The sequence below is a fragment of the Antechinus flavipes genome, chromosome 4 (genome assembly GCF_016432865.1).
Source record: "Antechinus flavipes isolate AdamAnt ecotype Samford, QLD, Australia chromosome 4, AdamAnt_v2, whole genome shotgun sequence".
NCBI lineage: Eukaryota > Metazoa > Chordata > Mammalia > Dasyuromorphia > Dasyuridae > Antechinus > Antechinus flavipes.
Window position 1 is genome coordinate 101,040,779 of NC_067401.1, and position 14,165 is coordinate 101,054,943.

Genomic DNA, 14,165 nt, shown 5'->3' on the forward strand with positions numbered 1-14,165 from the left:
TTGGCAGCAAGCGCCGGACGACTCCTCCCGCGCAGGCGCATTCACTTGGCTTCCGCCCTTCTCCCCCGGTCCCTGAACTCCGCCGGAGTTGGGTGGGTCTCGGCGGCTGCGGAGACCGTGACAGTGACAGGGGGAAGTGATGGCCATGGCGATGTCGGACAGTGGGGCGAGTCGCCTGCGGCGACAGCTGGAATCGAGCGGTTTCGAAGCGCGGCTGTACGTGAAACAGCTGTCGCAGCAGTCGGACGGAGACCGGGACCTGCAGGAGCACCGGCAGCGGATCCAGGCGCTGGCCGAGGAAACGGCTCAGAACCTGAAGCGCAATGTGTACCAGAACTACCGACAGTTTATCGAGACGGCGCGCGAGATCTCCTACCTGGAGAGCGAGATGTACCAGCTCAGTCACCTGCTCACCGAGCAGAAGAGCAGCCTCGAGAGCATCCCGCTCACCCTGCTCCCAGCCGCCGCTGCCGCGGGAGCGGCCGCCGCCGCCGGGCCCGAAGAGGGCGGCGGCGGCCCCGGAGGCCGAGACCACTTTCGAGGCTCGGCCGGCTTCTTCCCGGGCCACGGAGGCGCCTCCCGGGACAGCCAGAGTGCCGGGGAGGAGGGCAAGCAGCGGACGCTGACCACCTTGCTGGAGAAAGTGGAGGGCTGCAGGCACCTGCTGGAGACCCCCGGGCAGTACCTAGTGTACAACGGAGATTTGGTGGAGTACGAGGCGGACCACATGGCTCAGCTGCAGCGGGTACACGGCTTTCTCATGAACGACTGTCTGCTGGTGGCCACCTGGCTGCCCCAGCGCAGGGGCATGTACCGATACAATGCCCTCTATCCTCTGGACAGACTGGCCGTGGTCAATGTCAAGGATAACCCGCCCATGAAAGACATGTTCAAGTTGCTGATGTTCCCCGAGAGCCGAATCTTTCAGGCAGAGAATGCTAAGATCAAAAGGGAGTGGCTGGAAGTGCTGGAGGAAACCAAAAGGGCCCTCAGTGAAAAAAGGCGAAGGGAGCAGGAGGAGGCGGCCGCCCCCCGGGGCCCACCCCATGTTTCTTCCCAGGCCACAAACCCTTTTGAGGAGGAGGATGAGGAGGAGGAACCTACATCCCCGGAAGTTGAGGAGAAAGTGGACTTGTCCATGGAGTGGATCCAGGAGTTGCCGGAGGACCTGGATGTCTGTATTGCCCAGAGGGACTTTGAAGGGGCAGTAGACTTGTTGGATAAATTAAACCACTATCTGGAGGGCAAGCCATGCCCACCTCCTGTTAAGGAGTTGAGGGCCAAAGTGGATGAGCGAGTCAGGCAACTCACTGAAGTGCTAGTCTTTGAGCTTTCCCCGGATCGTTCTCTACGAGGGGGTCCTAAGGCCACTCGAAGGGCAGTTTCTCAGTTAATACGACTTGGCCAATGTACCAAGGCTTGTGAGCTGTTTTTGAGAAACAGGGCAGCAGCTGTGCACACAGCCATTCGGCAGCTTCGAATTGAAGGTGCCACTTTACTTTATATTCATAAGTTATGTCACGTCTTCTTCACCAGCCTCCTTGAGACTGCCAGGGAGTTTGAAACTGATTTTGCAGGTACCAACAGTGGTTGCTACTCTGCCTTTGTGGTTTGGGCCCGTTCAGCTATGGGCATGTTTGTGGATGCTTTTAGCAAGCAGGTGTTTGATAGCAAAGAGAGCTTGTCTACAGCAGCTGAGTGTGTGAAGGTGGCTAAGGAACATTGCCAGCAGTTGGGTGACATTGGGTTAGACCTTACATTCATCATCCATGCTCTCTTGGTGAAGGACATCCAAGGGGCTTTGCACAGTTATAAAGAAATCATAATTGAGGCCACCAAGCACAGAAATTCTGAGGAAATGTGGAGAAGGATGAACCTAATGACTCCAGAAGCATTGGGGAAACTCAAAGAAGAAATGAAAAGCTGTGGGGTGAGCAATTTTGAACAGTACACAGGGGATGACTGCTGGGTGAATCTAAGCTACACAGTTGTGGCCTTCACTAAACAAACTATGGGCTTTTTAGAAGAAGCTCTGAAGTTGTATTTTCCAGAGCTACATATGGTGCTTCTAGAGAGTCTGGTGGAAATAATTTTGGTTGCAGTTCAGCATGTGGATTACAGTCTCCGATGTGAACAGGACCCAGAAAAGAAAGCCTTTATCAGACAGAATGCATCCTTTCTATATGAAACAGTCCTCCCTGTGGTGGAGAAAAGGTTTGAACAAGGTGTAGGGAAACCTGCCAAGCAACTCCAGGACTTGAGGAATGCATCTAGACTTATTCGAGTAAATCCTGAAAGTACAACTTCAGTAGTCTAATACACAGTATTTGTATTTTTCCCCCCAGTGAGGTCTGTTTGTCTATACAGCATTACTAGTATATTATTTATATAACACATTAAAATCATCTTTATATCCAGAACATAGTTTAAAAAATAAAAGTGAAAAAAGGTCATCTCTTTTGTAAGAGTTCAAGATGAGAATGTGAAGAGTGGGGAAAAAAAGGATAAATTTTATCAAAGGAGTAAAATCATTAAGATAATTTGAACTCATTTAATATATTCTTTAATTATCTTGAATCCTTATAGATTGTTGGTCATACCACAGTACTTTACTTCATGATCTTAGGGGCCAAATCACATTGTATTATTAGTAATGTGTATTTATGCAGCACACAGAAATACCACATCTATAATTACATGCAAATCAAACATATCAAAACTTTATTTCCACGTTTTATAAGTCACTGGATTACCAGAAGAATTTTCTGTGTATCTTCAAAGGTATAGTGCCATATAAAACACTCTTAACCTAAGATACTTTTTTAAAAAAGAGTGATTAAGCTATTCATAGACTCAAAAAAATTGGTAGCTTTAACCTTAAGGTAAATTTCAGGCTAAAATGTTCAGGAAGACAGTTTAATTTATTGAAACTATGAGAACATGCCAGTCCTTTTAGTATATTAGAAGGAAAAGCATTAATAAAAAATAGTGCAGTTAATTTTGTTAGCACAATTTGAATAAACTTAATTACATTTAGTTGGTTACTATCTTTTAAAAATCTGCTTTGGAAACAAAATGCTTGAAAAATCAGCGTTATGACTCATTTGTTTCTTGTTATTATTGAACTTTATCAATTTTTATTTCTTTTTCTTTGTGACATGTAACAGTGTGAGGAATATTTCACACTATTAGCTGCTTGAGAGTTCTACTTTCGGATTTTACACTGTCAGTCTGCAGGTGGGGGGAAAAGTCTTCATTAAAAAAATATCTTTTAGATTCTAACCTCTTATTGAGGAATCAAAAGAATGATTAGAATGTTATTTCTCAAACAAATACTTTTTTGGCCACATTTACTGATATTGAAGAAAGTTGCATTTGAGTGTTGTAGAAACCACTAGTAAGACTTATTCTTGGTTCATCATTAAAATGAATGTAATGTTTTATCTTAATTAAATAACCAAGTGCTTTTAAAGGGTTTTGGGCTTTACAAGACTAGTTTGACTCACTATTTCAACTGTCTAATGGATAGACTATATTCCTTATGCTCTGACTCCTTTTGTGCCACTCCACTATAATTGCATAGGCTACAGAAAGGGTCAGCACAGGACCAAGGACCACTTAAAATTTTTTCTTTGATTAATGAGTTTCTATGGCCAAATGATTTACCACCTTGTAACCAGCATTCTTTCTTTACACAACACACTGTCTATTTTAGGGACTTAATTTGGTAGAATCTTCCAAAGTTTATGCTTTGTTGGCTTAGCCTTTGAGAACCCAAGATGTTTCATACTATAGTGAGGGCATATTGAAATACTGCAGCTTATTCTTTCCTTGGCTCTTAATTGTAACTTCGGCCACAGGTACCATTTTTAATGGTGTCTTTTCTGTCATTTAAAAATTGGTATCAAAAATTATATATAATTTTAGATGGATTCCAAATAGCCAAGGCTTCATGACTGAATTAATTACCAATACACTTTTTTACCAAAATTCCAGGTTTAATGAATTGGTTTCTCATAAAACCTCAGGGTTATTTTGATATGTCAAATGGGTAGAGACAATTAAAATGTACCTTAGTTAATGCTATTGAAAGATTCAATTTCAAAAAGGGTTTTGTTTTGTTTTGTTTTTTGGTGAGGTGGGCAGTATTAAAATTTTTATTTTTATGTGCCATTTAATGTCTTTAAAATCTTTTGGAATCAGAAAGTCTGTAAATGATGTAGGATATTTGAAATGATGTTGGCAAAAAATTTTTTTAATTCAAAAATAAGGCATTAAGTAATGAAAAATTTAAAAATGTACTCACATTAATTATTCCTTTGAATAGGCTGCTTTAAAAAAAAAGTCATTGGAAATTTTTTGTGCTGCTTTACCATGGTTATAATGATAGAAATAGAGTTTGGGTGGGTCGACTAGAGTAGGGAGATGAGTAAAGTTCACCAAAGTCAGGGTGGCCTTTGTGTCAAATTGCAACAATTTGTGTAGGATCATTAGAAGTGGATTACTATTAGGTTTCAGAGTGATGCACTCTGATTTTTTTTTCTCCTGTTAAGTTCCAAAGTAGGTTATAAAAACTGAATGTAGTTAGGAATTACCTTGAAATGGAATGTAGATTGTAATATTCAGCTTGAGTTGATTGCCTTTCCTATTTCTATTCAAGAGTGGAGAACACAGATGATTTAAATAATTGCTCTTCTAAAAAGCTCTGTGCAACTCAGGCTTGTTACTTGTTGAAAGCCCCATTTTACATAATTCCTGCCAACTCAAACCCATTTTTGTTTAAACTACTATCAGTCATAATTCATTTAGGCAGTATTGGCATTTTATAATTGAAAATTTGGGGCATAGGAAGTGTTGTATAAAGTAAATACACATTTTGCTATTGGCATTGCTGTGGTGTGAATGGACATTTGAAATGAAAAAAAAAATAATAAAACCTCAAAGTTTCTTACACTGGACACAACGTCATGGTGGCATATTGTATTTCCTTTTCTTGATGCTTTATGTTGTATTTCTGTTAATTTTATTATTTAATTTCTGTTCTTAAAAGAGCCAGTTGGGAGAGGGGGGAATACAATATCTTGTTTATACACTTGCATGATTTAAATTACTATTTTTGATTGACTTGTACTATTTAGTAAACATTTCACAAATACAGAATGTGAATTTTCTTGAAAACACATTTTATACCAAATCTAGATATATTCTGTTTGACTTCAGTCACAGATTTTTCCAAACAGGGAGTTTACCCAAAAAAGAATTAAAAACCATATAATTTAGGAGTAAAATGACCAATATCTGATTTTTTTGTTAAAAATGTGACATGACTCTTCCCCCCATGGCTGACTTTGACCCTATTCTTATAAAGATAGGGACTTTAGCCCTTAGGCCTTTGATAGTCCCTATGAAATTCTACTTTGCACAGTCAGCTCCAAATTGATGGTGATATATATATATTACATATATATATGTATATATATGTGTGTATATATATATATATGTATGTATGTATGTATGTATGTATGTATATATGTATATGATGAGTTCATATAAATAACACAAGTTCTTAAGTTTGTTCATATCTCAGATTCATATCTTGAGTGAACTTAACTGTTCTAAGTAGTTTTCTAGATCAGAGATATCACATGGACAGTGTCAGAAAACTCCCATAGTGGTAGGCCTAACTCAGATTAAAATAAAATTGGGAATTTTTGTCAAAATAAATATACAACACAAATAATTAATGTGTGATTTTCTTAAGATTATTGACTGCTTATTTGTGGCCACCAAGATCTGTTTCTATTTGAGTTTGACTCTATTGCTGTTGCCTATAAAGCATAATGAAGGTACATTGAATTGATTAACACTGATTCAGGACCTTTTATTCAGTACTTCATATATTGATATGTTTTATGTTCATGAGATGACCTAGCAGACAGTTATGGGCTAGATTAGGATCCAGCAGCTGTCTTGGTCAGTAGTGGGTTTCTCCATCAATAGAAGACTAATCAAAGCCTGAATGACTATCAGAGATTGTTCCATCACTGGATAGACTATAAAGATGATTTCTGGAGTCATAGCTCTGATACTCTGTGAGAGATTGTAGCCTAGGAAAAAATGGGAAATAAAACAGACTCCCACTGTAATATACCTGATGTGGTCATTAAGCCACTGTTTGAAAACTTCCAAGGAGGAGAAACCTTTTTAAGCATTTCATTATACATTTTGGACAAATAATTAAAAAAAAATTAGTATATTATATTTCCCCATTACATAAAATAATTTCCCCCCAAAATTAATAATATTTATCAAATTACTGTGATAAGCACTAGAGATGCAATGACCCTTCCCCTCCCGAAAGAAAGTCTCTGCTCTCAGGGAACTTACATTCTTCCCCCCACCCTCCCAGTTTTTTAAAAAACATTTTGTTCATCAAACATATTACTGTTACTCTGTACAATGTTTTCCTTCTTCCACTAACAGCATTTTGTATGAGATCATATGAGTCTGCAGGTTTCCTGAAATTCTACTTGTCAGTTCTTATAGCCCAGTAATATTCCATTACAATCATATTCCACAGCTTGTTGAACCATTCACTAATTTATGAGCCTCCTTTTGATTTTCAATTCTTATCTACCATAAAAAGGACTGCTAATAAATATTTTTGTACAGATCTTTTCCCCTCTTTTATTGGATGTTCTTGGGATAAAGACCTAGTAATAGTATTGCTGAATTAAAATGCATAGTTTTATAGTCCTTTAGGCATAGTTTTAAGTTGTTCTCCAGAATGGTTGGATCAATTCACAACTCTACCAGCAGTACAGTAGTAGTGTCCCCAGTTTTCTTTTATCTTCTCCAACATCCATCATTTTCCTTTTTTTTTTTTTTTTTTTTTGGTCATATTAGTCAATTTGATAGGTGTGAGGTGGTACCTCAGACTTTTTAAAATTTGTATTTCTTTACTAGTGATTTAGAGCATTTTTTCATATGACTATAGATAGCTTTGATTTTTTTTTTTTTTGTCTGAGAACTGCTTGTTCATATCCTTTGATCATTTAGCAACTGGGGAATGGCTTGTATTTTTATAAATTAGATTCAGTTCTCTATATATTTGAGAAATGAGGCCTTTATCAAGGATACTTGTTGAACAAAAATTTCCCACTTTTTTGCTTCCTTATAATTTTAGTTGCATTGGTTTTGTTGGTGTAAAACTTAAAATTTTATATAATCAAAATGATCTATTTTATATTTTATAATACTCTATCTTTCCTTATCCATAGATCTGACAGATAAACTATTTATGCTCTCAATTTGCTTATAGTATTATCCTTCATGTGTAAATCATGCCCATTTTTACTTTATTTTGGTATATAAGGTGTGTGATATTGGTCTATATCTAGTTTCTACTAATTTGTTTTCCAGTTTTTCCGCGGTTTTTGTAAAATGATGAGTTTTCTAAAAGCTCGGATCTGTAGGTTTATCAGATACCAGATTATTATGGCCATTTACTATAATGAAAATTTGTACCTAATCAATTCCACTCTATTTCTTAGCCATTATCAGATTATTTTGATAATTACTGCTTTATAATGCAGTTTGAAATCAGGTCAGGGCTAGGCCACCTTCCTTTGCATTTTTTTTTCATTGATTTCTTTGGTGTCCTTGAGCTTTTGTTCTTTCAGATGAATTTTGTTATCTTTTCTATCTTTATAAAATAGTTTTTGAGAGTTTGGTCTGACATTGAATAGATAGATTCATTTAGGTAAATTTGTCATTTTTATTATATAATACATGTTATATGATTATATTTTATTATATTGTATAATTATGTATTATTATTGGCTCAGCCTAACCATGAGTCTGTTGAATTGCTTAGATCTGATTATTTGTATATGTTTTGTAGTTGTGTTCATATAGTTCCTGATTTTGTCTCAGTAGGTAGACTCCCAAGTATTTTATATTGTCGACAGTTATTTTAAATGGAATTAATTTTTCTATTATTTGCTGCTGGATTTTGTTGGTAATATAGAGAAATGCTGATTATATATGTGGATTTGTTTTATATCCTGCAATTTTGCTAAAGTTGTTAATAATTTCAAATAGTTTTTTAGTTGATTTTCAAAGTATATCATTATTTATAAAGAGTGATAGTTTTGTTTCCTCATTGCCTATTCCAATTCCTTCAATTTCTTTTTCTTCTCATTGATATAGCTAACATTTCTAGTACAATATTGAATAGTGAAGGTGATAATGAACATCTTTGCTTCACCCCAATTGTATTGGGTAGGCTTCTAACATTCCCATTGCAGAAAATGCTTGCTGATGATTTTAGATAAATATTATTTTATCATTTTAAGGTAAGCTCTGTAGTGTTTTTAATAGGAATTGGTGCTATATTTTTTTCAGCCTTTTTCTGTATCCAGATAATCATATGGTTTCTGTTGTTTTTGTTATTGATGTGGTCAGTTATGCTGATTGTTTTCCTAATAGTGAACTAGCCCTGCATTCCTAGTATAAATCCCACCTGGTCAAAATGTATGATTCTTGTCCTATCTTACTAGCACAAAATACTTTTTGCTAGTATTTAAGACTTTTGCATCAATATTCGTGAGAGAAATTGGTCATAATTTTCTTTTTCTGTTTTGGCTCTTCCTGGTTTAAGTATCAGCACCATTATTTGTGTCATAAATGGAATTTGGTAGAATGCCTTCTTTGCCTATTTTTCCAATTAGTTTATATAATATTGAGAGTAATTGTTCTTTAAATGTTTGATAGAATTCTTTAGTGAATCCAACTGGCCCAGGGAATTTTTTCTTAAGTTCATTGATGGCTTGTTTAATTTTTTTTTCCAAGGTTGGAGACAACTAATTGTTAAGAAGTTTTGCTTGACATTAAGCATCTGGGACCAAACAGAACAAATCTAACATCTCCTGATAGCCTTTCAAATTCTAAAAAAAAAAGCTATCATGGCTTCTCTGTCTTATCTTGGCTAAAATATACCCAGTTCCTTTAACCAATTCTTGTATGACACAGACTCAAGCCTTGTGTGCCCCAATCTGAACATTGTTTAATGTATCTACATCTTTTTTTTAAGCTGTGATATCCAGAACTAAATCCACTTCTCCAAAGGAGGTCTGACAAGGGCTGTGTTCCTCTCCCTAGAAGCTAAATCTTTAGATGCAAAGATTGCATTACCTTTTTGATTTTCTATCACACTTCTGATTTACTGAGCTGGCAGCTGATTAAAACACTAAGATCTTTTTCAGAGTAATTGCATTTCCTAGATAAAGTTGATTTTTTGGTAATCAAATGTAAGACTACATTTATCCCTTTGTAAGATTTTTATTCTATTAGATTCAGGCCAGTCCTTTAGCCTGTCAAGAACTTTGTCATCTCCTATGTTGACTATCTTTTTATACTATTTACAGATTTAAAAAGCATACTATCTTTATCTAAGCCACTGATTAAAATATTAAATAGCAGAAGGCTAAGCACAGATCCTTGAGGGTGCTCTTCTTGTCAATTTGCCATTGAACTATTAATAGCTATTCTTTGAGCCCTGCATGCCAATTCTCAATTCATCTAATTGTATTCTTTTCTAATCTCTCTTACTACAAGAATAACAAATAGCACGAGATATTTTATCAAAAGCTTTTCTAAAATCTAAGTAAAAAATGAGATTGTACTCTTGAAGTTCATCAATGACTTTTTAATATCCAAATCTAAGGTTCCCTTTTCAGTCCTTAGCCTCTCTAACCTTTTTGCTATATTTTGCTGCAAAAGTCTGTTGATAATTTCTTTCTTCTAAATACTCCCTTGTTCCTTGATTTCTAAGACACTGTGTCTGATTATTCTATTACTTCTTTAACTTTACCTTTTCAGTCTCATTGAAGAGGCCATTGCAATTCTTCCTCCAACTTCCTAATTGTGGGTGCTGCTAAAAGCAAGCTAGGTGGCAAAGGGAATAGAATTTCCTCATATTTAAAATTAGAGATAATAGCACATGCACAGCATTGCTGATAAATGGGTAAATTACATAAATACTTTATATATATATATATAATATGATATAGCTAAATGATAGAAACATATTATATATATGATGTCTATATACAAATGATAAAATGTATAAAATACCTTACAAACCATAAAGTACTTATACTGGATATCATTGTTATTACAATCTTCAGCCTTATCTTTTCATATGCTTTCTCCCTTGTAGACCTTAAAAACTTCTAGGACTGCAAAGCCATTGACTCCCAAATTTCTATCTATATCCTTTTTCTTAAGATCTAGTACCAGGTTTAACTACATGTTGAATATCTTCCCTTAAATGTTCCACTAATACCCTTAGATTCAGTATGTCTTTGTTCTATATTCTACTCAAATCTCTTCATTGTTAGGGCTTTTTCCAATTCAAATCAGCCTGAATTAGTTCCTCAATTATTACTAAACTCCCACACTCCTATTTCCCTCCATCTGATACTAATTCCTAATCTACCAAAGAATAAACCTCTCTCTCTCCAGGCTCTGCTGCCTGGTTTTACATTTATTTTAACCATACCTCTTCAATGTTCTACCTACCAATATTCACCTACCTTTCTAATGTACATGCAGAACTGCCATTCCATAATTAACAAACTTCTCTTCATTTGGGACTTCTTACTTTCATGCTCCTGCCACTATCTTCTAGTTCTCTCTTAGACCAGGTTTCCCCCTAGGTAATACTGTGTTTTGTTTTGTTTGTACCATTATTTTCAGTACTTTTCACATCTTTTCTCATACCCTTTGACTCTCACATCTCAGGTAATGATAATAAAAATAACAATAGTCAACAAGTAGCATTTATGCAGCACTTTAAGGTTTGCTGAGGACTTTACATGTCTCATTTGGTCCTGTCTACAACCCTGTGAAATGGATGCTATGATTATCTTCATTTTATAGATAAAGAAACTGAGGCTGCCTTGACTAAGATCATTCAGTTAAGGAAATGTCTGACGTAGGATTTGAACTGAGGCTTTGAAACTCCAGGTCTAATGCTCTAAAAAGAGCTCCACCTAGCTACAAAGTATATTTTCCATGACACTAAGCGATGAATATTGTGAATTTTTATGATCTTCTGACTTCCTGTTCTGCATTACTATTAGACTACTTCTATTGCAGTCATTCAGCAAACTAATAGTTTTACCTCCCCAATTCAGAGAGAAGGGGGAAAAAGCCCATAAGCAAGCCTGTTCCAGATCTAAAATTCTGATTTTGTTTATATACATAGAAGATACCAAGAAAAGGTCATGGTGGGGAGGGGGGTAGGGGGGGGAGTTTTACCTAGATTTAAGATTGAGTACCACAAAAATGAGACAACCTGAGTTAGTAGAGAGCTAGCCTTGGATCCAGAAAGATCTGGACTCTTGTATCTGACAGACACTTAACCTGGCAGTGCTTTGGACTTATCTAAAAATATCCATTGCTTGTAGATAGAGGGAGTTTCCTCCTGCAGCAGTTGCCTATATATCATTATCCTCAACAACAACAGCAATTAGCATTTCTCAGTCTTAGAAAAACACTACCAATTTCAACACATTTTATCTTCTCAATAATCCTGGCAAGCCTGTCCTATTTTTATCCCTATTTTCTAGATACAGAAACTAATATAGACAGAATTTAAATGACCCACCCAGAGTCATCCAGATAGTGAATTTTTTTTAAGGCTGGATTTGATCAGATCTTCCTGTTTGCAGATCCATCAGTCTCTCCACTACACCCCAAAGCTGCCACTATCAGTGAAATAACAGCTCTGCAGTCCCTGGGCCACCACAAAGAAAAGCTGGGTCTCTTCCGAGAGCACGTAGGATTTCCCCTGGTCTTCATTTTGTGGAGAAGCTCCCTGAACCCTTGTTCTCTGAGCAGATTTTAAGGAAGTGTCTGCCTGGGTTCTTTGTTTCTAATCAATTACAGGAAGAGCTCGCTGATCCTTATTCAGAGGGAGTCAAATGAAAAGCATCATATTAGAACAAGTTGAGCTTTTTCCATGGTTTCCTGTCCAGTGAAACTTCAGCCAACAAAATAACGAAAGGCCATTTGCAAAAAAAGAAAAGAAATGGTTAAGAGATTTGATACACTCCTGGGCACAGACAGAAAAAGGGGAGGAGATACAATGGGAGTTCACAGCAAGTTGGCATGCTATTCTGTTATTATCTGACATCAGAATTCTTCACATGCAGACCAATTGGTTGCCTTAGTAACAAGCCAGTTAATGGAGTCAAATATTTCACTAACGACCTTGTTTTAACAAATTGGTTTGAATGGTAACAAGGTTTATGAATGAAGATTAGCCACTTCATGAAGATTATACACTAACAAAGAAGTGACATCTATCTAATAGATTAGAGGGTTTTAGAAAATGTCATTGCATTCTCCCTCTTGAAATTGTGCTGTATTACTTAGACTGCCCAGCTTCTTAAACTGTGGGTCACAACCTCCTATGGGATCTCAAAGTGATGATTATCAGTAAATGTTTGCTTTGCATACCTATTTTATATTCCTAGGATCACATAAAAATTTCTCTGACAAAAAAGGGTCCTGAGTGGAAAAAGTTTAGACTTGTTAGTGCCTGGCTTGTGCTTGGGAAGACATCATCTTTGTGAGTTCAAATCTGGCTTCATAAGCTTAGTAGTTATGTGATTCTGGGCAAGTCACTTAACTCTTTGCCTCAGTTGCCTCATCTATCAAGTGAGCTGGAGAAGGAAATGACAAACCATTGCAGTGTCTTTGCCAAGAAAACCCCAAATGAGGTCATGCAAAACCTGATATGACTGAAGAAACAAATGAACAATACTTTGTATTTATTTATTTGAGTACATCATTTTTTACTAAGTAGAACATAAGCTCTTTGAAGGCAAACTATTTAGTATTTTTATATTTAATTTAATTTAAATTTAATTTTTATATATAAGTTTATACATGATGAGGTTTAGGTATGGGGTACCTAAATGAAATTAGGGTTTAATTGAGGTCTAGTGGCAGGTTTGGGGTACAGGGAGTCAAATAGAGTTCCCCTACAACCTGTTTGGATTCAGTGCAAGGATACGGAGTTAAATAAGGTCTAGAAGATCTAGATTCGGAGTTAAATGAGATCTAATGGCAGCGCAAAGAGTCCCCAATAAAGGAATTTATTAGCCCGAAAAGCTAGATTGATAAAAGTTTATTATGGGGTTTGGAAGTAAGGTTAAAGTATAGTTAAGGAAATAGGTGAAGGTAGAGATAAGAGGGCACTGGAAACAGGATTCCAGTGGACAGAGGGTCCTTGAGGTGCAGTATGTTTCGACCCTCTGTAAAGAGAGGTTCCAGCTAATTCTTTTATAATGAGAGATTTAGCTAAAGGGGTCTGTGGGTGGAGTCCCAAGTTGGCTCAGATCCTGGTGGGGCTGGGAGAGGCCCAGATCTTCTATTGGGATTCAAAGGGACCAGGATTTGTGAATCAAAAGGTCCAGATTGATCAACTAGGGGGGGTTGGGAATCAGAAAGAAAGGAATAAGTCAATTCTTAAAGGGACCACACCCGCATCAATATATATATATATAATACACATATACATATATATATACAAGTTTAATATTTAATTATTTTTATTTAATATTTTATAATATGTTTTCATATTGCTAGTGTCCACCACAGTATCTGGGTTAGGGCAAATGTTTAGTAATAAATGTTTGTTGAATTGAATTCATGGGATTTGCACATCTCTTCCAGATGAATAAGTGATTTATTGAATCATGTTTGTTGGCATCAGGTAACAATCTGATTCAAAGGGATAAGTAGCTTTGGAGTACATTAGAAGGTAGTAAACTCTTAAAGATCAGGGATTATTTTTTAACTTTTATTTCTAGCATTTAGAACAGAAGGTAGTAAACTTTTAGAGATCAGGGATTATTTTTTAACTTTCTCTTATTTCTAGCATTTAGAACAGTGTTTGGCACATTATAGATGTTTAATCCACATTAATCCATTAATATTTTACAGGATCCAAAACAGGTCCTTATTCTAGAAAGGGAAATTGAGGTCCTAAGAGGAGATCACAAAATTAGTAAGTAGCAGAGCTTACTTAGCTCTTGAGGTTCTTGGACTCCAAATTCAGAATTCTTTTCTCTTTGTATTACAACATCTAG

General features: G+C 36.5%; 1 protein-coding gene across 1 annotated transcript; it reads left to right on the forward strand.

The window, feature by feature from the left end:
* Positions 1-47: 47 nt before the first annotated feature.
* Positions 48-4,963, forward strand: EXOC8 (exocyst complex component 8). The gene has a single exon (XM_051993607.1). It carries the CDS (start codon positions 140-142, stop codon positions 2,315-2,317), a length of 2,178 nt encoding a protein of 725 aa, XP_051849567.1. The 5' UTR covers positions 48-139; the 3' UTR covers positions 2,318-4,963.
* The last annotated feature ends 9,202 nt before the right edge of the window (positions 4,964-14,165 follow it).